General features: G+C 38.6%; 1 protein-coding gene across 1 annotated transcript; it reads left to right on the forward strand.

Annotated features, from left to right (window-relative positions):
• Window positions 1–659: 659 nt before the first annotated feature.
• On the forward strand, window positions 660–27835 carry pdcd4b (programmed cell death 4b). Its single transcript, XM_052027430.1, has 11 exons — window positions 660–1146; window positions 6187–6483; window positions 10337–10431; window positions 12924–13037; window positions 17296–17517; window positions 20462–20559; window positions 20771–20885; window positions 23540–23647; window positions 25376–25483; window positions 26607–26746; window positions 27222–27835. Exons 1-11 carry the CDS (start codon window positions 1107–1109, stop codon window positions 27268–27270), a joined length of 1386 nt encoding a protein of 461 aa, XP_051883390.1. The 5' UTR covers window positions 660–1106; the 3' UTR covers window positions 27271–27835.
• Window positions 27836–27861: the final 26 nt, after the last annotated feature.

Here is a 27861-nt window from a genome sequence, read left to right on the forward strand (position 1 = left end):
AAATGTTGAGGTGAAGCCCCAAATCATCGACAGTCCCTTTCATCCCTCGGATGCTGCACGACCTGCTGAATTCCTCCAACAAAATGGTTTGTTGTTCTTGAACCGATCTGCATGATCCTAATCCCATCTCAGCAACGGAACACTACCGACCGCCTCTTGCACTACCATGGATTGTGCTTTTTTACACTAATTGCTTGTTTTGCAGAGACTTTTTTTCCACTGTCTGGTATACTTCATGTATATTTATGTCCTGTGCGTTGTCTTAACCTAAGTGCCTGTGATGCTGTTGTTTTTCATTGTACCTGCACATGACAATAAACTCGATATGAGGTATTTAAAAAAAAGAGCAGAGGAACCAATAAAAGCTGGAAGGAAGCCATCAAAGTTTTAGTATGACTATGCTCGACATTTAAAGCCCAGTAACGTCACCATCAATTTGTCCTCCCACCTTCATGTGGGACGTGGTTGGCCACTCCTCCAGCCTAGGTGGCAGCAGTGAGCGGCCCGGGCCTGGAAACCCCGCCCCCCGTCTCCCGCCTTGCAGTCGAGGCAAATGAGAGACGTCTTCGCTTTTGATTGACGGCGACGGGCGCTGATTGGTCGGGAGGGCGGGGCGGGGGATGTTGGTGGGTGAAGGCTCAACTTCGGTCCAGCCCGCCGGCTGCCATTGGTCCGGTTCGTGGTGGAGGTGACGAATGAACAATGCTGTTGCTACCCACGTGACACGAGGTCGCGGGAGGAAAACAAACAGAAGCGACTGGAAGGCGTTAAGGCGGCGAGAGGGGGTTCGGAGTGACTGAGGGAGAGGGAGCGCCGTGAATGAAATCAAAGCCCCTTACAGCAAGGAATAGGGGGGGGGGGCACCCACAACCTCTAATAACTCTCCCCTCTAAATACACGGGAAGGCCGCCGTGCTGATTCCTGGAGACCCCCTGCTCCCAGAGCTGGGTCTGAGAGGAACGGATTTGTTTTCATTTAAGTTCGAGGCGCCGGGGGTGGAGGGGCAGGGGGGCAGGAGGCAGGAGAACACGGGGAGAGAGGCGGCAGCAAATTACCCCAGGGCAGAGTAAGCAGCCCTGCCAGCCAGTCCCGGTATCTTCGCAAACATGGCAACAGAGGCAGAGTCGAAAATCAACCCTCCAACAGGTACTGTGTGTGTGTGTGTGTGTGTGTGTGAAAATGTGCCAGTGGTGACTCCCTCAGTGGTTTGTGTGCAAGAGTTTGATTACATAAACTACATATAAAATGTGGAATAATGTTCAGTACGTGCAAGGTAAACTCCTGGTGCAGGATCTTTATCCTGTATTCCCTTTTCTACATGCATCTTCCGTTAATTAAAAGATTTTTGACATGTTGCTGTCTTCAAAAGTAAAGTACTTTCAGTTGAAGAAGTTTTAAAGGCAGCAGTTTGCAACACCACGTGCTGCGGGAGAACCATTGGGCTAATTTGACTTTCTTCCTTCACCAAGCATGCTATGAAGAATGTTTTGTTTTCTAAATTTGCTGGGATTTGCTCTGACATTTAATGATCTGTGTTGATGTGCTTCCTTTCCAATGCCTTCTGTTTTTAGTTAAACTAGTGGGAATGATTTAAATTATAACAAGCTAGTGGTTTCTTACCACAATCACTCACTCAGCTTTATTTTAAGCTTTTTTTAAAAGCTTTTTTTTAAAAATAAAGACACCTTAATTATTCTCTCCAGGTAATCTCGGAATTTTATGTATCCTAAGAAACTGTTCATTTACTGTCTGGGGTTGTAAACATTTTGTATTTGCATCCAGCAGTATTATCTTACATCTGTCAGTAAGATGTTAACAATTTATTACTTTAGTCTTTGATTATTAATTAAATGAATGCAATAACTACTTTGTACAAACAGTAATGGGTAAACCAGATTTTTTTAAAATAGTGTTTGGTGTTGCTTGAGAGAAGATTGCTCTCTCGGCCATGGGATATTTTTCAGATAAACCCATGGGAGCTTTTACACATCTGAACTATGGAAAAAGGTAAACTGAACCTTGACTGAATAAACTAAACATCCCTGTGACTTGCTTCCAAGGGTGCAGCAATTGTTAGACTACGCCTTGGAACTGAGCTCAAGAACCTGTCTAAACCAGACTACTGGTGGTATAATTGAACTGTGATTCTATTAAGTAGAATTCTCTAGAAGAAAAGTAAAATGCCTGGTGTTGTAACATTTTTGATGTGGTTAGGTGTGCATGACCGTATCTATGATGTGTACCTGCAGTCCTTGTTTTCAGCAATCATATGATAGTGACATTACTGAAGAAAAACTGGGACTAACAGGGGTTGAGGGTTGAACTTACAGCCATTTTTTTTAAATGTAGGACAGACCAAAGCTTTAAAGGTCATTTGATTCTTATTCTAGCAAATAATTTTGAAGGCATTCCTCTTGACTGTTCCTGCTTTCTCACAAGCTCCAGCAGAGATACAGATGCAGTTGGAGCCCACGATTTCGCAACTTCCTAACTTAGTAACTTCCATGTCGGTTTATTCCAATCAAACCATATTTCTCAAACCTCATGATAGGTCAAAAGTAAATGTTAGAAGTCATCCTGTGGGGGAAGTAAACATGCCTTTCACTTATCACTGCCAGGTTGTATTTTTTTCGTCATGTGAAAGTTTTCCTTATCTGTTGTGATCCTGAAATCCTCCTGGGGACATGAGTTTCTGTGGGTGTCTCAAGAAATTGGAGGCAATCATTGTGTAGCCTTTTATGTTTCACTTGTTTAATTTCTTCTCGCTTTCAATTTTATAACTTTGTTAATGAAGACTTTTCTGCCAATCAGCAGCATAATTCATGATTCACCCAATCTAAGTGAACATTTATATTTGAAGCACCATTAAATATTTTTGTAATAAAAATAGACATGTGGCTTTCTTGTCGTAGCCAGTGAATCAAGCTACTTCATCACCTCCCAGTTGTTGGCCAGATCTCTCATGATTGATCTAGAGATTTCAAATAAGCACTTAGCCTGTGACATGTCAAAGCTTGAAAAACTATTAATTAACAAGAAAATTTTCTTATCCAAATAGGCCACTATTTTCCTCCAGTTTCAAACTTCAGTGGAGCAACAAACATGAGCTTTCACTCGATCACTGCCATTCCCAAGGGTTTCATTGACATCTGTTCAAGAAACACATTATTTTGATTATATAATTGTGTTGGAAGATCATCTAAAATGCAGTTGATTCCTGTCCTCACTTGACTTTGAATTTTCAGTAGCCTTTTATTGAGAACTTGGTGGTGTTGATGTTCAGATTAAAATAACATCCAAAATTTTACTAATTCTTTTTGGTATTTTCTATATTCCGATTGGCTGTTACACATGAGTCATACTGCATAATTTACCAGTATCCTGACTTGTTCAAATAAGAACTCGGCTTGGTTCCCAATTGGCAGTTATTACAATTCCACCATAAAATAGTAATGAATCGATCTAATGACTTGGTTTTAAAAAAAACCTTTGGTTTTAATTAAATTAAATTTGAGGAATTGTGTTTTATTTAGTTTATTAAGGAATAGGTCTTTTTATGGTGTGATTCTAAATATTACTGAAATAGTTTAAAAGTGATTTAAGTCAATCATGGGAGTGTTTTAAACTTCAGTTTTATTTCTAAAATAGTGGATCTTTTTCTCACTACTTTAAGACTGAATTCTGAGGTAGTTCCATTTTTTTCTGTACATTGAGCTAGATCATCAGTTAACATATCGTCATGTTGCATTCCAGAACGTCTACTGTAGTGGGAGAAACAACGCAGCCTTTTTGTTTCATTTCCTCCTATGGAGATCACAGAAGTGTGAAACCAGTTATCCACCCACTCGCTCTCATCCTTTCCACCTTTCCACCTCGCCCCCTCCTCATAGCAATAGAAAGGGTCATTCTGTAATTGTGCTGCAAGCTGAGATCATGATATGGAGTTTTATTGAAGTCAATTTGCATGGTGCTTAGCACTGACATTCATGAACAAAAATGGGCTTATTGTGACCTGACCTTCATGATTTGTGATTCATTGCTCAGTTGGTAACAGCATTCAATCGAAGACTCTCACTTCTGTCATTTTTCAAATAAGTTGATTTCAGAGTTTTGGTTAACATGGTCTTTTCCAATTCTGTCTTGCTGTTCCAATGCCTTGGTGATTGGCAGCAGACCTAATTCCAGGATCAAGTTCTCCATAAATATGTTAATGAATATTCAAGTCGAGCAGTTTTAATGTATATAAAATGTTTTCTTTTAAAATGGAGCAAAGTTGTGCTAATGTGTGGATGTATCTTACTGTTTTGAATAAGAAATTGAATGGAGCTATAAATCGTTAGCAAATCTCTGTGGTGCCTTCTCATTCACTGCATGTGTCTTATTTTTAAGTTAGCTTTCTTGTCATTGTGTTGGCTCCTTAGCCTTTCACCTTTTGCTTCTTCTTTATCCCTTCCCTGAAGCAATTGTGTACACCACCATTTTCTTAAATTATTAAAACAATAGTATTATGCTGACTTCCTATCTTTTCAGTTATTATGATGGTGCTTGTTGACCTTTGTTTCTTCTACCTTTTATTAGTTGTGGTGGCTCAGATCTCATTTAGCCAGTTTAAAACTTGCCAAAGCTTTACTGGTGTAGTTGGAACACACACTTGGTGTTTGTCATAGCAATGTTATGCAGTTTATTCTCTTAATACTGGAAATTTTGAAGTAAAATGTTTAACAGAGTACAGGATTGTTTCTGCCATTAGGAATATCATCAAAAGTCATTGAGCAAAGCTTCATATGTTTTTTGAAAGGTACAACATTAAACTAGTTGAAAATATCTCTATTGAATGTATTCATACTGTTGGTTTAACTGTAATGTATCTGGAGCAGATAAACCTGTATGTATACCAAGTTATCCGTTGGAACCAAATTATAGATGAAATATTTACTTATATTTCCATCTTGCATTGGCTATTGCTGGTGTGTTTTCATTAGAAAAACCAAAGTAAAAGGTTAAAAGCACTTTGGAATGCCACCAAGACTGGAGTGAGTAGGTCCTAAGTTAATAGAATACAATGTTGTTGGAAGGAGGAATGACAGAGGTAAGTTTTACTTTAAGGCTTTTCTATGGTGAATGAAAGGATAGATTGTGTGATGAGTTTCTTTTTAACAGAGTAAGCATGCATGGAGATGAAGTAAGGGTAGCTAAATTGAATTATAAAAATAATGAGAGAAGAGTGACAAGAGTTGAGTGTAGTAACAACATTATGAAAAGTCCTGATGGAGTGGTTGTAAGTGCAAGAGTTGCCTATCAGAAAATGGATTTTTATGGTAAAAGATTGTGCATACAGACTATGGGGGGGAAAAAAAACACTGAATTATATATTTTAAAAAAGTAGCTCCATTAGCAGTGAGATACAGAGAGGGCTTATGATAGATTGCTGTACTTGCCTTCAGTATTAAGCTACCTCATCATTATTAACAGTTCTTCTTTAAGAGGAAAGGTATGTACCAAAAAGAAAACCTGTATTTAGTTTCTTTGATATAGGAATATATCACATGGCCCTTTGGAGAAGTGTTGTACAAAAGAGGGCGAGTAAACTAGTTGGAGGTAAGTTACAAGCTGTCTGAGAGCTGAGGAGAGGTCAAGCGTGCTGAAGATCAGCAAAGTTTATAAAACACTGGTGCATATTCCTGCTTAAAATGAAAGGATGAATGATTCAAGATCTTTCGGGGGGGCCAAAATTATAATCTAGTACTTAGTGTGGTTCTAAGTACTATTTGTAGATAATGCACATTCACAGACATTGATAAATTTTTTAACTAAGAATAATATTGTGCAGTTTAAGCAGCCTGCACATTGTTTTTGGGTACGTTTTTCCCTTCTAGCTGCTTTGTAATTTCTTCTTTAGACTGAGAGAAGGTGACCAGCTTGTACACTTTGTAGAGAGTAGCTATGTATTTATGATGTAGCTTTAAAGAGATCTGTATATGCAGGCCAGTAAAAGTAGGGTGTGTTATTTTTCCATGTTGAGATTCACCACTGTTGTCACAGATGTTGCAGGTGAAATTGTCAGCCGATACTGATGTTAATTGTCTTTCTGTTGCTAGTTTCCACCTTAAAAAGTACACTCTATATTGTACTTTTACGAATTGTTGAACACCATTGTTGACTTAATGGCTCAACTTGCTCTTTCAGAACTTGACAACAGTACTAGTAACATGTTGTCTGGAGATGAAGATCAAACTGAAGCCATTATGCTGCCAAATGAAATCAATGGGAACTGGATATCACGAGAGACGTCCATTCATGAAGCTCGGCTCAAAGCCAAAGCCAAGAGACGTTTGAGGAAGAACTCGTCTCGGGATTCTGGCCGAGGAGATTCTCTCAGTGATAATGGGGAGAGTAGTCGAAATGTTGTTCCCACTAGCCCGAAGGGAAAAATGTTGGACAGAAAGTCACGGATGGGGAAAGGAAGAGGACTGCCTAAGAAAGGTAAGTACTTGAGGTTTTTCTGTGGAACTAAATAACTTTCATGGATGTACTTTCTGTAGAGAACATTTTGAGGAGGAACATGTGAGGGGAAAGCAGGTAAAGTCTTGCAATATATTTCTGAGGAACAATAATTTTAAGGAGCTTAACAGGCTGTTAAGCCTAGTGGTGTCTTTTGATACCATGATATCTTGCAGTCTGCACTCCTTTATTTGTTATTTGTTCAATGCATTTCATTGGTAACCAAGATTCTGTTACCTTAGTTTTGCATGACTTCTTCTCTAACTTGTTTTAACTTGCTATTTAAGACTAACATTACAGTGAATAACTTGTGTGGGCCAGCTATTTTGAACAATCATTACCTTGAAAATTTCATTACCTTCAGCTTTTTGAAAGATATCTTTAACTATTGTCTTGATGACATGTTTGAAGCATGTTGAAGGCAAAATATCTTCTCAGTGGATAGATTACATCCTATATGTTAGGTAAATGTCTCATGTAGCATTTCATACACTGAAAATATAAACTCTGTAATGCTGTATTCTATTCCTTTGCTATTTACTATTTTATAAAATTCAAGTAGTGGGGTGATGATTGTAGAACAAGGCATGTTTCTCCAATGTTTAGATTAGTATTGGCTTCTTTAATTCTATGACGTATTTGAGTCAAAATACAGCTTCATTCATAGAAATTATCTCTTGATTAATGGGATATAGTGTTCAGAAATGTTTTTCTTTAGCTTTTGCAGTACTTGCTTGATGGAGAAAGTGTGTCTCTAACAGTCATAGTCATATTGCACAGAAACGGGCACTTTTGCTCACCTTGTCCATGGTGATCAAGTATTAATCCCACTTTCATGCATTTGCACCATGGTCTCAGATACCTTTGTGATTCAGATGCTCATCTGGATACCTCTTGCATATTGTGAGAGTCTCTTTCTCCAACCACTCCCTAAGGCAGTCCATTTCAGATTCCAACCACCCTCTGGGCATTGGGGGGAATTCTTCCTCTGATTCCTTTTAAGCCTCTTGCTCCTACATTCTCCAGAATTGGGAATCTCTGCTAAGGAAAAGTGTTTTGCGCTATGCACCCAGCTGTGCACCCCATAATTTTATACACCTCAGTTTCCCTCTCAGCCTTTTCCACTCCAAGGAAAACAAGCCCAGCCTTTACAGGCTCTCCTCAGTACCGAAATGCTCCAGTTAGGCAACATCCTGGTCGATCTCCTCTGCACCCTCGCCAATGCAATCACATCCTTCCTTGTAGTATGGTGACCAGAGCTACACACAATATTCAGGCTATGACCTAATCAATGTTTTATGTAGTCATACCATAACCTCCTCCTCTTGTATTCTGTGTCCCAGCTAATGAAGGTAAGCATCCTGAATGCCACCTTAATCACCTTTTTTTTTAACCAGTGCTGCCACCTTCAAAGATCCTTGGACCTGCACAGCAAGGTCCCTTGTTCCTCAATAATCTCTGTGGGATACCATTTATTATGTCATAGCCTTATTGGTCCTTATACTTATTATTATACTTATAATGATTAAATGTCACCTGCCATTGCTCTCCAACATACAAAATGATCAAAATCACCCCGTAGCCTAAGACTACCCTTCTCTCATCAATGGCACAACCAATTTTCAAGTCCACCTTCTAAAATGATGCTGGCAATAAATGTTGGCCTTGCTTAGTGTGTTCTTAAATCATTAAATAAATTGGAACTGTCCTAGTTTCTTTCATAGCTGTGTTTTAAATCTAGGTACGCAGAGCACTACTTAACCTCTTTCGTAGGAAACCATAGAGTAATTGTGATTGTGAGACATCTGTGTAGGATGAATATGGCCACAGAGCAAAGAGACTTTGAAATCAAAGCATGGGGAATAGGAGACAAATGAAAGTTGGCAAAGCTTGAGATGGTAAGGGAGAGTGAGTTAATATGTGGACAAGGGAAGGAAAGCACTGCATTAACTGACCCTGGATGTGACCTTCATCATTTAAGGATTCAATACTGCAACCAATTACAGAACACTTTATAAAGATGACTTTTAATTCAGCTTATCTTGGAGGAATTCCCAGCTGATTACATGCTGTGATCAATGGCTTTCCTTGGCCTGCTATAATATGGCTGGCTAGAACTGATGTCATTGTTGGAATCTGGCAGGGATTGTATCTACAGGAAATTGTGAAATTTTGTAATACTTTTTGTTAAAGCATTGGGGAACAGTTTGCTTTGGAAATAGCTTTGGTTTAAAAAAAACAAATCATCCCATGTTTTTTAATGTCTTTCAGATTTTGGTTGTACTGGAACAGTTGGATAAAAGATTAATATCACAGCTTTATGGCATTAAGGGTATCTGGTAATCAATGTTGCCCCACTGTAGAAACCTCCCATTGAATTTTATTGGATTCATTTTATGGTGCATAGTGGATTGAGCCAAAGTTGTAATTTTACTATTCTCATTCCCCAGATCTAGAGAACTGTTATTCTTAGCTAATACAGGCAGCTATGAATTTGCCCTGCTTCTGGTAAGATTAGTGGCTTACCCATCCAGATAAGGTTCACTTTTAGCAATGCTGGACATGGTGTTCTGTTTCTGAAAGTATTTGCACCACCTCAATTACATCATGGTGCTTCTCCCTTGGACAGTTATTTTAATCTAAATTGGTTATACTGTAAATTTGTCACTGAAATAACAGAAATGCTGGAAATACTGTGGATTGAGGAACAGAGTTAAAGCCTCTTGGTCAATGACCTTTCATCAAAATCTGACTTTTTTCTCCTTCTCTACAAATGGTCCCTGACCTGTTGTATTTCCAGTGTTTTCTGATGGACTACCCATCTTGTACTCTGGTTATCTATAGTGTGCTATTAGTTATTTACTCTGACTAAACTGTGATGTTCTTAATTTTAACCCTAGAATGTTGTTTTTCACACCAGTGAGTCCTGTCTAGATTACATTTGTCATTTTTGTAATTTACTACTTAATAAATTAATAAATCAAAATGTATTGTTTTTAAACCCATTCAGAACTTTGATGTAGCTCGTGTATTTTGTTAGGATTATGGGTGGCAATAATTTTCCACTGACAGTCCACTTGACATGTTGAGGGGGGCAGGGGCTATGATGAAAGAAAAAGTATGTGGAATCATTTACTTGATTTGCATCAGTTTTTCATTTGAGGGAATGAGTAGAAATTAGTTGTTTGTAAAGGTGAAATAAAAGTTTGAACAGGAGATGAATTGATGCATTCTAGAATTTGTTGTTGAGCAAGTATTGGATTGGTTTTAATTATGGTGAGAAATTGAATGGACAAAGAATTGATGCTTTTTAAAAAAAAGTACATCCTTACTACAGGTGTCCAGAAAATATCAGGAAGATAACAAATTGGTAAAAGTGATTTGTCAGGGCAGTACCAATCAATGAGGAGATTTAACACAGTGCGAAAGGAATCATGTTGATTATGATTTCGTGTGAAGTGAACATGAACAGAAATACATTTATAAACACTTGAGTAGTGATATTGTCACATTGTCTTGATTTTTTTTTAATAAAAAAAGTGCAATTTGGAATAAAAAAAATGGTTATTTTCCAATTTTTGTAGTTGTGTAGAGTTAAGGGTTAGGGTAGTATGTTCAGATTGGCTGGCAGCTACTAAGAACTGTTAGATATTAAATGTAATTTGACTTTGCACTCTATAGTTTCTTGGATCAGAATTTTTTAAAACTACTTTGCATTCTGAAAAGTGGTCATTTTCTCTATTTTTTCCCCCAGAAGATTTGAATAAAGTTGCGATATGGTTTTAAGAAATTAATAAATTTGTTCTTATTTTAAATTATACAATTCCATTGGTAGGTGGAGCAGGCGGTAAAGGTGTCTGGGGGACACCTGGTGAGGTGTATGATCTGGAAGAAGTGGATGTCCGAGATCCCAATTATGATGAAGATCAGGTGAGTGAGTGATGCGCATCAGATTTTAACTTAAGCTTTTTTGATTGTAGAATGGTTTTTAAAAAATTATATTGCTTCATCTTGTTTACAGCCTTTTTTTATTTTTTAATGGTGAACAAAAGAAATAATGTATTTTGTACAGCAATGAATAGAGCTTACTGTGATTGGTCGGATTGAAGTAGATCTTTAAAAACACATCTTTCTCAGAAAATGTGTTAATATCAGTACTTTTCCCATAACAAAATATTTTTTCTGTATCTATTCAAATGATGGTTAATGTGTGACTCTTCAAAAACTGTGGCGGTTTATATTTAACTTATTTATTAGGATACTAAATGTCATTGCTTTGTTTAATCTGTCTTTAACTCACTTCTTTTGACCTCTCCAATAACTTAAGTGAAAGCGAACATTACTGAGCTATGCAGTTCCCTACTCTGTGTCAAAGCAATTTGCAGAAGTTAACAGTGGTGGGTCACTTTAATAGGTCTTGGTGCCCCAGGTATTATTTTTGACTGATTCTTGCAGGAGCGAAAAGACTTGCAGTTATAAGTTTTAATGTCCCCAGAAATTTTTTTTTTGCATGCAGTGAATTGCATTATAGTGTTGTCACAATTTCTGTGCAAAAGTCATGCAGTCTATGCACTCTCCCAAAAAGCTGGAACTTGCATGTCCATTTTTTTTTCCCCCCCAGAGGTATTGGTGGAGTAAAGACTCGTGGTCAGGACTAAAGGAAGATTTCCTACTTCTAGAACAGTGCTCACAAAATCTTTGAATTCAAAATCCACAAGATGGCATCAATTGTGACTTTTATTCTCTCTCTCTCTTTCTTATAAAGTAGGTCACATGAATGAGAAATACTCATATGGACAAAAAATTTAAAGGGTTTCAATGTACATGAAACTGTTGTCTTGGGCATTCCCTTAGGGTTGAGGATGACTTGTTTTCACTCCAGTTCTGTGTGTTCTGAGATGGCTGATGAGATCAATGTATGACCTACAGACATAAAGACAGGTGGGTAGTTTGGGGTGTGGTGGGTTCTTTCTCTGTACTCCTGATGAAGAAATTTGAGATTTTTTTGTGCCATCTTGAGTGCACCTTTCAAGTTGAGTGTTCATGAACCAGGGATTCCCACAAGTTGGTGAGGATATTAATTTCTTTTAAGGAGGCTTTGAGGATGTTCTTGAATTGTTTCTGCTGAGCTCCTGGTAGGTTCTTCCCATGACCGAGCTTGGAGTGGCATTCCTGTTTTGGGAGTTTCGTGATGGGCTTGTGAACGATGTACTCCTCTCTCTATTTCCACCCCCAACCCCCACCCCAGCCATTGAAGTGGTTGAATAAAATTAGAGTCGCTGTGCTCGAGATGTTGACCTGGGAGAAAACACCAACAGTGGTTTGCTTATCTGCCATTAGGTTTAGAGGATTTTGTAAAGATGGTGCTGGTGGAAGCTCAGCACTGCTTTGAGGCCACTGGCATCCCATACTCTGAGCTTTGTACTGGGTTTGAGCTCCTCATCTTTGAACACACTTTTCCCGATATGACAAAAGGCTCTGTTTGTGCAGTATAGATGGATGGTGAAAATCATCACCGTCTCGTCTTTCACTGCGAGATAGCTCCATGATTACCAGGGTTTCATTGTGGACCTTTATTGTTGGGAGGAGGTGTGTGGTGATATGCAGTGGGATAAGTTGGTAGAGTATCTTTGTTTTTGGTGTTTGCTGTAAGGTCCATCTCTCATGCACTTCTGTAAATCTGTTGATGGTAGCCAAAGAGACTGCAGATGCTGGAATCTGGAACAATAAATAACATGCTTGAAGAACTCAATGGGTCAAGCGGCATCAGTGGAGGCTAAAGGTCCCAATGCAGGGTCTTGACCCAAAAAGTCGACTTGCACCTTTTGCCTCCACAGATGCTGCTTGACTTGTTGAGTTCTTCCAGTGTTCTTTTTGTTGAACATATTAGTATCTTGAAGCTTGGCCTCTGAATATGTGCGTACACAAGTGCTGTCTGTGTACTGCAGCTTGGTGCCTGAAGATGGAGTGACTTTTGTGCCTGTAAATCATCTCCACTCTAAAGGGAAGTTTGGTGGAGATGAGGTCAAATATTGCAGTGAGAAGATTGAGAAAACTGTGGGAATGATGACACTGCCTTGATCCTATTTTGCACTGGGATTGGGTCTATGGTCAACCCTTTAAAAATCATGGCTTGCATGCCATCGTGTAGAATGGAGACAAATTTCTGGGAGAACTATTTCTACATGTCACTTCCTTCAAGAGATGAGGAGGAACAACCTAAACATTCAAAGAGGTACCATCAATTAAAAGCAACCCGTTTAGTTCTGTGACTAATGCCTGTTCATGCTTCTTTAATCAGCAGGTCACTTAGTCCCTCTATATTCAACACATTACACAGAAACATTTTGATTTAGTAAGCATGTTTCAGTTTACAATACAAGTGCAAAGTAAGAACTTAATGTTTTTGTGTGTCCCAACAGGAGAACTGTGTATATGAAACAGTGGTTCTACCTTTAGATGAAGGGGTTTTTCAGAAAACTGTGACTCCAATTGTACAAGAATACTTTGAACATGGTGACACTAATGAGGTTATGGTATGTATTAAAGTATTATTTAATCTAAAATGTGTGGCTATTTGTAATTGTTAAGATTTATTTAAAAAGATTTTTTTAATGATGGATTAATATATTTTATCTTTTTTGAAAGAAGTGTAAAAGTAACTGGATATGTAAGGGTTAATAATGTACAGCTGTTATTGCTTCAACCATGGTGTGACAATAGTTATGACTGCAAGATGTGCAGGTGCTTGGGAGTGCCTAAGGAATATCATGTTTTGCTAAAAGTTTGCTGTAAGCAACTGCCCAAGTATGTGCAACTCCACACATAGGCATCTTTAGATTAAGTATAAAAGGAGGGACACAAACATGTAAATCTTTGAGTGGGGATCAGTACAGAGCTCGGGTTACACTGTTTACTCTTTCTCTGTATCTCTCACTCCCGCTAGTGTTAAATAGTAAAGCACTTATTGTACGCTCCTTGGTTCTGCTGTTGTCTACTTTATTACGGCGCGGACTGACTTCCACAGAGGTTTGCGTAGTAAATTTTTAGGGTGGGAGCACAAGAGATTGACTCTCTGCTTAATGAATTTGCTATGTCTTTCATTATACTTCCTCACTTAAAGCATTTGCCTCAGTCCATATTTGCTTTCAAAAACTGAAAAGTATGCAGTGATCTTTTTGATTGATAAAATTAGCTTGTTCATACCTAACTAACTTTTAATTTTGTATTCTAAATAGGATACATTAATACATAAGTCACATGTAGATTTCAAAATCTTACAAGTAACCATTATCTCTCATAAACTGAAGATGACAATTGTAGGTGCAGGATCAGGTTTATTATCACTGACATATGTCATGAAATTTTTGTTTTGTGGTAGCAGTACAGTGCAAGACATTAAAAATTACTACGTTACAAAAATAAATAGTGCAAAAGAGGAATAATGAGGTAGTGTTCATGGAATGTTCTGATGGCGGAGTGAAAGAAGCTGTTCCTGAAATGTTGAGTGTGGGTCTTCAGGCTCCTGTACCTTCTCCCTGACAGTAGTAACATGAAGGGGGCATGTCCTGGATGGTGAGGTTCTTTAATGATGGATGCCGCCTTCTTGAGGCACTGCCTCTCGAAGATGTCCTCAATGGAGGAGAGGGTTGTGCCCGTGGTGGAGCTGGCTGATTCTACAACCCTCTGTAGCCTCTTTTGATCCTGTGCATTGGAGCTTTCATACCAGGCGGTAATACAACCAGTCAGAATGCTCTCCACGTACATCTGTAGAAATTTGCAAGAGTCCTTGGTGACATACCAAATCTCCTCAGACTCCTAATGCGTGCCGCCTTCTTGATTGCATCAATGTGTTGGGCCCAAAATAGATTTCCTGAGATGTTGATGCTTGGGATCTTGAAGTTGCTCACTCTTTCCACCGCTGACCCCTCAATGAATAGTGGTGTGTGTTTTCCCGACCTCCTCTTCCTGAAGTCCACAATCAGTTCCTTGGTCTTGCTGATGTTGAGTGCGAAGTTGTTGTGACACCACTCAACCAGCCAAACTATCTCACTCCTGTACGCCTCTTCATTGCCATCTGAGATTCTGCCAACAACAGTGGTGTCATTGGCGAATTTATAGATGGTGTTTGAGCTGTGCCTAGCTACACAGTCATGAGTGTAGAGAGAGTAGAGCAGTGGGCTTAAGCACGCATCCTTGAGGAGCACCTGTGTTGGTTGTCAGTGAGAAGATGTTACTACTGATTCGCACCGACTGTGGTCTGCCAATAAGGAAGTTGAGAATCCAGCTGCAGAGGGAAGTACAGAGGCCCAGGTTTTGATGCTTGTTGATTAGAACTGAGGGGATGATGGTGTTGAATGCTGAGCTGTAATCGATAAACAACATCCTGACGTATGTTTTGCTGTTGTCTAGGTGCTCCAAAGCCGAATGGAAAGCCGGTGACATTGCGTACGCTGTAGACCTGTTGTGGCAGTAGGCAAATTGCAGTGGGTCCAGGTCCTTGCTCAGGCAGGAGTTAATTCTAGCCATGACCAACCTCTCAAAGCACTTCACAGTAGATGTGAGTGCTACTGGGCGATAGTTGTTGAGGCAGCTCGCCCTACTGTTGGGCACTGGTATGATTGATGCCCTTTTGAAGCAGGTGGGAACCTCCGACTCAGCAGTGAGAGGTTGAAGATGTCCTTCATGACCAAACTATTAGTCTCAGAGATGTATAGGATATATCCCATCTCTTCCTCCCCCTCCCCCCAACCCACTAGCAGTATTTGGTGGCTTGTATCTTTTAAGGATTGTTCACAGAAGACAATAATATTTGACTTTGTTGCTACACATCTTGCATCAAATGGGATTTTAATAAATTTTCAATCTTCTGAAGTTTAAGTAGGAATTTATGGTTTTCTTCAGTTGACTGCTTTGAAGAGTAAAACACTCAAACTGTTCATGAGTCACTACATGAAATTTTACTTCAGTTCAATTCTGTACAGATCAGAAGTATTATTAAACTTTTAAATTTTCTATCAAATGGGAGTTAGGAGAACAAGACAAAATATTAAAGGTTATTTATCTTTTGAATTTCACATTTTCATTGTCTTTACCTTTACTGATAACTTATTTGTTGTACTGTAGATATTTCTTACGCTGTGGCATGAATCAGCCCATAGCTATTGATGCACATTTGACCAATCGCTTGCCTTCTGTCATCTGTAAACTTCAGATCAGCCAAAACTCTACAGCCCATTTTCTAACTTTTATCAAGTCCCTTTTGCTCATTGTGTTTTTCAGCTTGCATTGATTCTTCAGCTTGGTAAAGCCTTGTATTCAAAATTGTGAGTCTAGTGTTCAAAGCTCCCCATAAATTCCTCCTTTCCTATCTCCTGCTGCTTCCTCCAGCTTTACATCTCTCTATCTCTGACGTCTGGTACATCCAAGATTTTTGTTATCTTACTGTTGGTGACGATTCCTCAGCTGTCTCTATCCTGAGTTTTGTAATTCCCTCCTGAACTTCTACTACTTAATATTCTTAATATGCTCCTTAACGCAGCTTCCTTGACTATGAGACATACCCCAAAATCTCCTTGTTTCAATTTTTTATAGAAGCACTCCTATAAAACACTATGGAATATGTAACTGCAATATAGAAATATTCCACATCCTCAATCCCTCAGCATTTCACAACCAATGAATTTGAAATTTACAGCCAAAGTCACTATGTAAACATGCAAAATAGCTAATTAGTACATAGCAATGTCTTATAGACAGAAACAAGAAAAAATCTTTTAATTGTTTTGGGATTGGTTAAGGAACAGATGCTGCTCCCTGCTTCTCTGAAAATTTTGCTTTGTAAAATAAACCGTTCATGTAAATTTAATTGTTTGAGGTTAAGTCCATTATGATCTCTCAAGTATGGATGCATGTCATTCCAGCCTTTGGGTTGAATTCAGTGAAGCCAACTCAGAACGTTCATTTGTGCACATGTAATCCCTTTCATAAATCCTACTTTACAGCATTAATAATAATACTTGAGGCAGAGTCAAGTGAGATTATCCTGATGTGGCAGAAATTCTTTGGGCTCTTTTCCTCATTTCCCAGCAGATCTAATGTCAACCAGAGAGAAAAACAAAATGTTTGAATACAACCTAAAGGGAATTGGGTAAAACCAAAGCAACATTAAAGAGACAAAGCAAAACAAATTCGGCATAGCCATTCCTTGCCTTTGTGGAATCTTATTTGACCATACTTATTGGACCCATTTCATCAAATTCTGCCCTTCATATAGCTGAGCAAGGTAAATTTTAAGTTGTGATCTTGTGCCTGTTAAACCTGTGACAAGCATGCTGCTTGTTGCAAAACAATCGGCACATTGCTATCAGAGCAATATTTCTGTTTCAAAATTGTTAGCAGTATTAAAAGTAAAGCTTAACCCTTTTACAAACTCTACTCTAGTTAGTTGTTTTCTTTGCCCCTTTCTGTTTTGAGGCTGGTTCCACCAGCATTCCTTATTAGCTCTGGTTGGAAGGGTCAGGAATATAGAACAACTTTTAGCTCCCTGATCATAGCAACATAGCACCAGATGCCTGGAGAACTCTGGTATTCTGCAAAATTGACTCTTTCATGTCTAGTTCTGTGTGAATTTGACAACTGAGATATTATCGATACATTCATGACCAACCACAGCCCCCCAGCAACTTCAGATTATTTATTTGTTCACTTACCTTTGCAGTGATCTAAAGTTTACTTTGTCTCAAATTGGAACTACTTTTCTGATTAAAACTTACTGCTTTATTTTTTTTGTAGGAACTGCTGAAGAACTTGAATCTTGGAGAAATGAAATGTACAGTGCCAGTGTTAGCAGTATCGTTGGCTTTGGAGGGGAAGGCCAGCCACCGAGAGCTCACCTCCAGACTTTTGTCTGAATTGTGTGGGAAAGTGCTTACCACAAATGATGTGGAAAAATCGTTCGATATGCTGCTGAAGGAGTTGCCAGAACTAGCCTTAGACACTCCTGGAGCACCACACGTTAGTGCATGAAATACTAAACGAGCTTGTTTGTGTTTCTCTTTACATTTACTGCTGGGAATGCATCATTTTCCTTTGCAAGCACTTCATGCACGTGGAAAATAGGTGCAGCAAAGTAAAGCTCCCTACTTCATTGCAGCAATATTCCTCGGCTTCAAGTTGCAGAGTATTTACAGCTGCACCAGTATAACATTTTATTTTTGATTTCGTACACTAGTCATCTTCAGGCCTGAGTGACATTTTAGCAATTGGTGTATTAGAGCTAGTCTTTGCTGTAATCGATTGAAATATTAATGATGGCTGCTCATAGGGTTTCCCAGAGTGTCATGGATTTCATCTCCAAAACCTGGGATTAATGTACTAACTTTAAGTCAGTAGGTTTCTCTGCACCTTAATTCAAAAATATTTGTTCATTTCAAAGAAAGTTGTCCCATCTGCATTGTATTTTGATTTTTTTTGGTGTGGATGTTAAACAGTTGGTTTAAAAAAAAGCCGAGCTACAAAGTTAACATCTTTAATAGTAAATGGTATCTATTTTCCTGTGATTTCTGAATTGAAGTTCTTCAGAACTGTTGAACTTGCAAAATAACTCGCACTGCAGTATTTATTTTGTTTTCTTCCGTGTCTGTGCTCCATGAATACTGGTTCTCAGTTTGTTTGTTTATTATAAAACCTTCCCACATTCAGACTTTGTCTGACTTGTTTTTTTTTCCCTTGGACCTTAGCTTTATTTACTAATATCTGGTCTCAATACGATGATTTGCTTTCTGCACCCTTGCCCCACCCTGTCTCTATGCTTCTGCAGCAGTAAGGCTATATTTCAATTGAATCTGATTAGCATTCCCTTTTATGCAGTCAGATTGGATAAACCTTGCCACAGAATAAAGGTGACTAAAAAAGCACTGTCAATTCTGTCATTTCCATGTATCAGTGGATGAAGGCGGAAATTCAGAAGCAGTTATTTTGATTCTATGTTGCATTGTCGGAGAAGAATTTGTCTTCATTGTATTGCATTGTAGGAAGAGATTAAAAGAAGTGGATGAACTTTGGAATTCCCTCCTAAAACCTCACCACACCCCTCTCTTGTAAAATGTCCTTTACAATCAGTCTTGTGTGTTGGTTTCTTGGCTCTGTGTCACGTTTTCTTTTATTTGCTAACATTTTATGGTGCTAAAGGAACTACAAGCACAACCTGTATTTTTTTTTCCTTTTCTTCTTTCATTTGGAGGTTCTAACAGAAACCTGTGCTATCTTGATTTGATTTAATGGATCCGTTGTAATATAACCATTTTTGATAGTTCCTGTCAAAGAATCTATTCTATTGTTCAGGAGCATCATTAGGAAGGAGCATTTGGATGAACCAACTCATCATTTGCAGCCCATTTGTGTTTATGTTATAGTTTGTTGTGGGGTGGACTAGAGCTCAATGATTTTGCTCCCTACACCAAGTCACTTTGTCTCTTTACCCCCACCCCCATCCCACTAACTAGAAAGCAAGGTAAAGAAAACTGAATCCAACCTTTAATATAGTAAGTTAAAGGTAGTAAAGCCAATATTTTTTTTTGAACCTCTTTGCTTCTGCAGCAATGTCTCACACCTTAACATGGCAACTGCCAGCAAGACTAATAAAATGCATAATTGTATGGGGGATAATTAAGGTGAGATTTGCCTCTGATACTAAATAAAGCACATTTATTGCAATTGTAGCCTTTTGGGGAGGTGAAAAATAACAGTCCTAGACATGATTCACGAGAAGACAGTATCTGGATTATTGTATCCAGGTCTAATCTTCCTAAGGGAGGACGTGCTTGCAGCAGAAATACTCACAGAGTGAGCATTTATCAGAATGATTCCTGGGTTAGTAAATTTGTTGTGTAAGGAGAGGTTAACCGGTCTGGGTTTTGCACTTGAGTTTAGAAGAAGTGGTGATCTCCTTGAAGTTTACAATATCCTTATAGGGTTTGAAGAGTAGATGCAGGGATAATTCCTCTGACTGTGGTGTCAAGAACCAAGGATCATAGTTCATAGTAATGGATTGACCTGTCATCTCAGAGATACGAAAAAATTTGTTCACCCAGACGGTAGCAAGTCTTCGAAATTTTTCTATCCAAGAGGGCTGTGAATGCAGATTGCTGAATGTAATGAAGATCAATGGATTTTTGGTTATTAAGGGGATTGAGGGACATGGCATTATTGGAGGAAAGTAGTATTTGGGCAAAAGGTCAACCAAGATCTCATTGGATGGGGGAAGAAGACACGAGGAGTCAAATACTACTCTTGCAATTTCCTTTGTTTATTCCCTGTTGTAAAACTTGCTGCGTGGAATGGCTTGGCTTTGTCAACTGGCTTCTTGTCTTCTTGGTTCTTTGTCACCTTGGCTTCTTTGTCACCTGTTATCAAGTATTCCCAGAGACTATCTAGAATGGCAGGGGGAGATGGGACACTTTACAATGCTATTATGAAGACTTGATGTCTAGCAGGCTGCAATTCTATTTTCACTTGTCATTGCTTTTCAATGATATAGTCAAATGAAAAGAAAATGACCACAAAGATTTTGATATGTTGCTATTTCCCCTATTGAATTGAACGTCCCCTTTCAGTAGGTCAAATACCTGGGTTAATTATTCACTTCAGTTGAATATCCTTTGTGATGGATGAAGAATTGTTATGTATGCTATAAAATTGATTTTGTGATCCAATTTTATCTCAATTGTCTTGCAACTTAGCATTAGAAAAACAGTCTTTATTTCAAATGTTTGTTCTGTAGGTTGATCCTGACTTCAAGCCAAAGTACACTGTAGGAACTTTAGGAATTTTGTTGCTGCTTTACTTATTCTCTCCATCTCCATTGTACTGAAATCAACATTTAATTTTTTTAAACTTGTTTTTGTGTGCCTTGCAGTTAAATAATAAAGTAATGCAATTTGTTTTTTTGTTTTTCCAGCTGGTAGGCCAGTTCATCGCAAGAGCTGTGGCAGATGAAATCCTGTCAAAAAGTTATATTGAAAGTTATAAAGGGAAGGTGGACTGTGAGAATGCAAGGTAGGTATCACAGAAGACAAAGTGTGCACTTGGGATCCATCATCAGAATACAGAGATGCATGTTTTTAATATAAAATGCATAATTGAGCTCAATAATAATAATTAAAATCTCTGACAATAGTTTTACTTGTACTGTGATTTAAAGGTAATCTATCTGATAATTGGCCAGAATTGATTGAGTTTAACAGCACCTTTTATTCCCTTTCTACAGAGCTGCTTTGGGTAGAGCAGCTGTGCTGCTCAGTATGAAGAGGGGCGGTCTGCGTTTGGACAACGTATGGGGAACAGGAGGTGGACAAAGGCCTGTTGAACAACTTGTCCAAGAGGTATATTAGGGTGTCTTTTTTTTGTTTTGGTGGATACAGTGTGTAATTCAGATAAAAGTGTGATTGCCTTTGTAATGACATTTACAAAACTGTGATTAGTTTTTTTTTACACCCTAAAGTAGATCGTGGTCAATTCAAATAGTAAAAAAAAATTGTTTTTTTAAAAACTACTTCCTCAATGTTGCTCTCTTGAGATTTAAGGAGAAAGGGTACTGTGTGCCACTTGAGTCATTGTCTAAGCTCTTGAAGCTAGGTATTTTGGAAAACACAATGTATACAGTGGATTTGTTAAACAAGTAAGTTTTCTGTGACTCTTTCAACAAAGTTTTCTGTATAAGATTTTTCTGTATTTCCTCGCATCATTAGAAGGAAACTATTCCGCCCTTAGAGTCTATGCCAGATCAGACCAATCATATTCCCCCCACTAATTTTCCCTGTAACCTATTCTCCCACATTCCCATCAGTTCTAGCACCCACCTACACGAGAGGCAATTTACAGTGGTCAGTTAGCCTACCGCTCCATGTGTCTCTGGGATGTGGGAAGAAACAGGACAGTCTGGAGGAAGCTTGTGTGATTTATGATGAGATCAATGTGGAATTTAAATATAAACCCAATATTAAGCAGGTTTTTTTTGTTGCAACTTCCATCTTTGCCGTTAGATTCCATTTAGTTTATCTTGGTCCTAGCTGGCCTCGCACCATTTATTGACAAAACCTGCCGACTATGTGCAACTCGCACCAGATCCCATTCACCCATTGCCCCCCTGCTCATTGATACCTAGTTATGTGACACCTGGAGTGATTAAAATTTTCACTTTGTTTTCAAATCTCTCTAAGGCAGTAGCATTCCCTTTTTCTGTAATCTCTTCCAGTCCTACAGTCTTCCAAGTGGCTGTGCCCCACCTACTTGGTCTTTTAAAAATCCCCAATTTTAATCTCTTTAGCATTGTGGACAGTGCCTTTAGCTGCTATGGCTCTGTGCTTTGCAATTCCCAAACTAACCCTGTCCACCTCATTTTCTATTTCCTACTTTAAGCCTGTGCCTTGAAATCTAACTCTACACCAAACTCTTAGTCATCTGCCCAAATATCTTCTCAGTGTTGAATTTTGTTTGGTGACCTACTGGTGAGCTCCTTGGGTGCTTTACTACATTAAAAGCACAATAAAAATACAGGTTGTTAATGCTTTTAGATTGTTGTTAGTATTCTGTTGAATGGTATGACCTATTTCTGGCTTGGAGAACTCTATTGTAAAATATGATTTTTAGTGCCTATACTTCAAGTAGATATTTGGTTAGCTGTTTCCTGTGTCATGGAGGAGCCAAGTAAAGGTTGATCTCTCTTGGCACTATCCCAAATAAAATACATCAAAGAAATGGATAGAGATAATCAGATCTGTACCACTAAGAATGACTCCTGGCTTTTGTTTATGTGATCCTCAGTTGAATTACTCTCTTTGATAAATGAAGACAGAAGAAACTGCTGATGCTGTAATCTGGAGCAAAAGGCAGACTGCTGGAGGAACTCAGCAGGTCGAGCAACATCTGTGGTGGCACAGGGATGGTTGATGTTTTGGGTCAAGACCCTGCATCAGGACCAAAAGTGTAGAGGGTAGATATAAAGAGGTGAAAAGAAGGGTTGAGGCAGGAGCTGGCAGGCAATAGGTGGAACCAGTTGCGGAGGTAGCTGATGGGCAGATAGAGCCAGGTGGGAGAATAGGGAGTAAAGTTGGGAGAGAGTGGCTGGTAAGTGATAAATAGAGGTAGATAAGGAGAGAAAAAAATGAGGGGCAGAAGGAGCCAGGTGGGGGAGGAGAGGGTAGAGATGGAGACAAAGGGTGATAAGTGGAGATGCAGGAGTCTGCCAATGCTGGAATCTGATGAGTAGGAAAGGTGATAAGTGGAACCAGATAAGGGAGGATAATGGGCAGATGGGGGAAGGGGATGGGAGACCCAGTAGGTTAAATGTGTGGGTGATTGGCAGATGGAACCAGATGGGGGAGGGGAATGAAACTTGATGATGGGGGTCGGGGGAAAAAGGGGGTGCGAGTAGATAAGGAGGAGAGAGAAAGGAGCAGGGGGATGCAGATTACCTGAAATAGAAAAGTTAAATGTTCATTCCATTGGGTTGTAGACTATCCAGCCGGAATATAAAAAAACACGCAGTTTTTTTTCCTCCAGTTATAACGCACCAAATACATTCTCATGTTTACTTCTCGCGTGGATGGAAGAACAAATGTCTGAGATGTTCATGCATAGTGTTTTTTTTTAAAGTGGGCAGCTAACTAAGCCATTACTAAAATAAAGGGAAACAGGACTTTATAACTAGAGGCAATGGACAGGAAAGTCAAAACATTAGAAAATGACAGAATATTGTTTCCAGTTTTGGACACCAGACTTTACGGAGCATGTGAGAAGTTCGGATAGGTACAGATGAAATTTATTAAAATGCTTTTAGAATGATCAGTTACTATTGGGTGGATAACTGGGGTTGTTCACAGATTAGAAAGTCAAATCTAATGACTGAAAATCTAGTTGTTAATCTGTAAATTTAGTAGCATTGACCAAATAGATAGTATTTGAGAGCTGATTGCACTGATTAACCAATTGCATTTGTTGCAGTAGTGTGTTTTACAGTAGCTATTTCCTTTGACAGATTGACATGTTGCTGAAGGAATACCAAGTGTCTGGAGACGTAGGAGAAGCTGAACGTTGCCTGCGGGAACTTGAAGTGCCACACTTTCACCATGAGCTTGTGTACAGGGTAACAATAAATGAAGTCCTCCAAACATTATACAAATAGGGCAGCAGTGATCACAACATAAGAGGGTTTAGGCTAAGGATTGAGATGGACATGAGCATAACAAAGGTCAGGGTAATAAAGAAAAGCTGATTTTTTTTTTAAGGAGATGAAAGTAGAACTGGGAGAAAATAAAGTTGACAGTAATACTGATAAATGATCTAGAAGAGCAGAGGGAAACATTTAACAGCACAACTGAGCCTGGGGAAAATAGTTACTCAGAAAAAGAACACTAATGCGACACGATGGATGGGTTAAGTTATACGGGAGAAATTGAGGGCAAGGAAAGGCACATTTACTAAGTATGTGAACAGCATGAATGAGCTGGGAGAGGGGGAAAACAATTAAGATGAAATAATTATATTTCAGTGTGAGGGTATATGCTGATTTGAAGATGCACTTCAATGAAACAAAAGGGAATACATTTTGAGAGCATTTAGATTCTGAATGCTTTTAAGAAGAGTATGGGCAATATGGTGCTTGTGTTTAGCAGTGACGGCCATTACTCATCTGCTTAACAATAGGGATTCCAGCACAATTGATGGAAGAAGACACATTTTACATAAATGGCTTTAGTGGTCTTGACAAGTTGTACAATTCTTAATCAAACAAGCAGTAATCATTCAAAGCAAGTTGCAGTCTAGGTGCCTGTGCAGATTGCATTCATGAACATACCAACTGCAAGCTGTTACTCTGCGGGGCTGATGTCATGTTGTCAGCTCTTGTGGTTGCTTTCTCGAAGTCTTGATCACATGTTCTAACCAATTTCCATCCCCAATTACTAATGGATTTATTTACCTTTTTAACATTTGGGTCTCCTGTGGATGGTTTTGCACCGACAACAATTATTTGATGAATTCCAAACACCACGTTAGCAATGAGGTGAAACTGGAAACAGGGAAAGGGGGAAAGCCTTCCTTTCAGCTCTTTACCCCAACCTGCCCTTCCAGAATTCTAGAGTCCCCTCAGCCCACCATCTACCTACTACCAGTTCCCAACTTTGGGTAATGATTTCTCCATTACACGAGTCCTTAGCAGCAGAGCACCAGCTTTCCCAAGATAGTTCTATTTATCCGCTACTGAGTAAAGCAGTTGCCATCACCTGAGGCTTTTAATCACTTGCTGCTGCTTTTCACTCAGCTGCACGTCTAGTTGTAAGCTGTAAATTAATTAATTCATAATTTAAATGTGTTTCAAACACAAAATTATTTGGGATCATCAGTAAGTCTATGTTTTGAGGATACCTGAACATATTTTGTTGCTTAAGAACATAAGTAGAAACAAGAATAGGCTATTCAGGCCCTTGTGCCTGCTCAGCCATTCGAATAAGATCAAGGCTGATCTTGAAGCTTGCCTATCACTTTCCTGTTAACCTCTTGCCCTTTGACTTCCCTAATATCCAAAGTAATATCTGTCAATTGACTGAGTCTCCACAGTCCTCCTGAATAAACGGTGCCAAAAATTCACTTTTACATTGCATACTTCAAAGTTTTCAACTGTGAATAATCAGCCTCTTTCAGGAGTACTGAAAGCTAGGCCTGCTATTATATAAACATTTTCACAATTAATGACATTCACAGCAGCTGTTTGCATTTTGGGTTGGAAAGAAATAACTATTAGGTGATATTGTAATGGTTAAGTAATTTACTCTTGGTGCTTGTTCATTGCTGATTTGGTTTTCAACCTGTTTAGGCTATAGTGATGGTTCTGGAATCAACTGGGGAAACTACTTTCCAAATGCTACTAAAGCTGCTGAAATCCTTGTGGGAATCTATCATCACTGTGGACCAAATGAACAGAGTAAGTGTGCCATCTACTGGGCAAGACTATTATTGTATGCTTTGATGCTGAAACCCTCACCATTCTCGCTCACTCAGATTAATTATTGTGCTTCAAGTTTCATAAGACTGGCTGAACACAGGATGTCAGAAAATGAATTTTGCAACCCCTTTTCTAAATATTCGATATAGGAAAGGCAAAGTAGCATGTGAGGGAGAATAGAGAGTTAATAGAAACAGAAAACACATCTTCGGAAAGAGAAACATGAACAGAGCCAATGCTTTGAGGGGAATATACTCATGAATGGGTCTTTGATCTGAAACTTTCTCTTTCCATGGATGATATGTGGTCTGCTGAGTGTTTTCTGTTTTTATTTCAGATTTTTGGCATCTGCAGTATTTTGATTTTTCGAAAAGAGGGCTAGATGAGGACCAGTGGGAGGAGACTTGTACAGAATATGAACAATGACATGGCTTAATTCTATGCTGTACAGTTCTTTAGACCTTTTTTATAAAAGTAGGAAATCCTGTAAATACATAGATCAGGTGGCATTTGTAGAGAGAGAAAGTTTGTTTCAGACTGACCTGCTGAGTATTTTGATCACTCTTTTTATTTCATATTTTCTGAATCTGCAGTTACTTTTGGCTTTTCATTCCCTAAATTATTAGAATATTTGCCCTTTTTTCATCATGGTTACCTATTTATTAATAAGTGGTCCATAATGTGTGCGTGATACCCACTGCTTCAGTTTGTCCCAGATCTTAGATGGTAACTGATCTGGCTGGAGGAGATGTTTTTAATCCTCTCCACTATTTATCCTGCACTTTGATAAAGCTATTGGTGTGTTTATTTTGAACCAAGTATACTTTAGCAGGGGTTGGATGAGGAAAGAGTTGTAGCACAGCAATATTGAGTAAAAATTGGAATGTTGGGGAGAAATGAAATATTGCTCAGTTAAGTTTTATGGTCATCTTTCTTTGGTTTTGGATTGTCTAATTGTTTTCTAAATGCATTTTCCATCCTTGGCATGGATAGTGAAGCCTGTCTAATGGCATTTTTAGTAGAAAACATGGTGAAAGAGATTCTCTTGCTTTGAAAGGAAAAGGTACAATTTAATTTTAAAACTTGGCTTCTCAAATTGTAGGGTTTTGAGCGAGTATACAAGGAAATTCCAGATATCCATTTAGATGTGCCACAGGCTTACACAGTAATGGAACAGTTTGTGGAACAGTGCCATCAAATGGGGATCATAGTGAAAGAACTGAGAGATCTTTGTCCGTCTAGGTGAGTAACATTGTAGTGGATCGCTCATCACCCAGGTCACCGAGTAAATGTAAATGGCATTTCATATCTCTTGAGTTAGTGAGTGTACTAGGATGGTACACTAGCATCAGAACTGCAGCAAAAAGATTTTGAAAAGATGGTTGTGTGCAGAAAAACTGTAATTTTTAAAACCCTTTCAGCAGCTAAACATGCAACCTCCTGAAAGTATAGTATTTATTACATGTCTTCTATGCCTCAGGCAAGATTTTAGTGATTTCTTCTCTCCCATTTATTATAAAACTGTAAATTTGCATAAAATGCATGCTTTTGCTCTTAATGGTAATCTAAGTCGTACTACTTTTTCCCACACCCGTTTTGATACATATCACACTCTGCCACAAATCTAATTCAAGCCCATTTGTGCGCTAATGTCACAATTCTCTTTACATTACCAGAACTAGGTAACATATTAATTTTATTTAATTTTTTTTCTCAGGGGACGCAAACGCTTTGTAAGTGAAGGAGATGGTGGACGCTTCAAGTGAAACAGTTGTCAAATGAATGGGCACATGTTCCTGCATTTTTTTTATTTTTGTTTTTGTGCAGTCATATTTTTGATTATAGCTTTTCAGTCCACATAGTTCACATTACATGTGAGCTTTGGGGATGGGTTAAACCTCATTAAATATTTTCGAGTGCATTCACTGCGAAAATTGAACCAAAAAGCACTTAATATGTAGGGTATAGATTTTCTATTTCCAGGAATGGGGGTGGCATTGGAATTGAATTAACAAGTGCCACGTGCTTGTGGTAATTGAAAATAAGCTACTTAAGGGTTGAAGTAATCTGATCATTCCATAGTCTTGTACAAACATCACTGCCACACCTTTTCGAATACTATGGTCTTCAAAAGGACTGGTTTAAGTACTGAAATCTGTATGAATGGGTTACACATGCTGTGTGTAATAGATCTCTTCTTGGCTGCTAATGCTAAAAGTATGTGCTTCAAGCGGTTTCAAAGCTGGACTCTACCTTATTTCTGTACAAGTTCCAGCAGAATGTATAAAATGTCCCTTTGACTTGCATTAAAAATTGATTCTGAAGATGGAATATGGCAGTGGATGTAGTTTTCTTCT

Source organism: Pristis pectinata, chromosome 12 (assembly GCF_009764475.1).
Source record: "Pristis pectinata isolate sPriPec2 chromosome 12, sPriPec2.1.pri, whole genome shotgun sequence".
NCBI classification, from domain to species: Eukaryota; Metazoa; Chordata; class Chondrichthyes; order Rhinopristiformes; family Pristidae; genus Pristis; species Pristis pectinata.

What these genes read in the sequence shown, in the direction of transcription:
- pdcd4b (XM_052027430.1), top strand. Translation starts at nt 1,107, where the DNA reads ATGGCAACAGAGGCAGAGTCGAAAATCAACCCTCCAACAG. An exon ending in ACCATGAGCTTGTGTACAGG is followed by an intron (nt 23,648 to 25,375) that starts GTAACAATAAAT and finishes CAACCTGTTTAG; the next exon opens with GCTATAGTGATGGTTCTGGA. An exon ending in CTGTGGACCAAATGAACAGA is followed by an intron (nt 25,484 to 26,606) that starts GTAAGTGTGCCA and finishes CTCAAATTGTAG; the next exon opens with GGTTTTGAGCGAGTATACAA.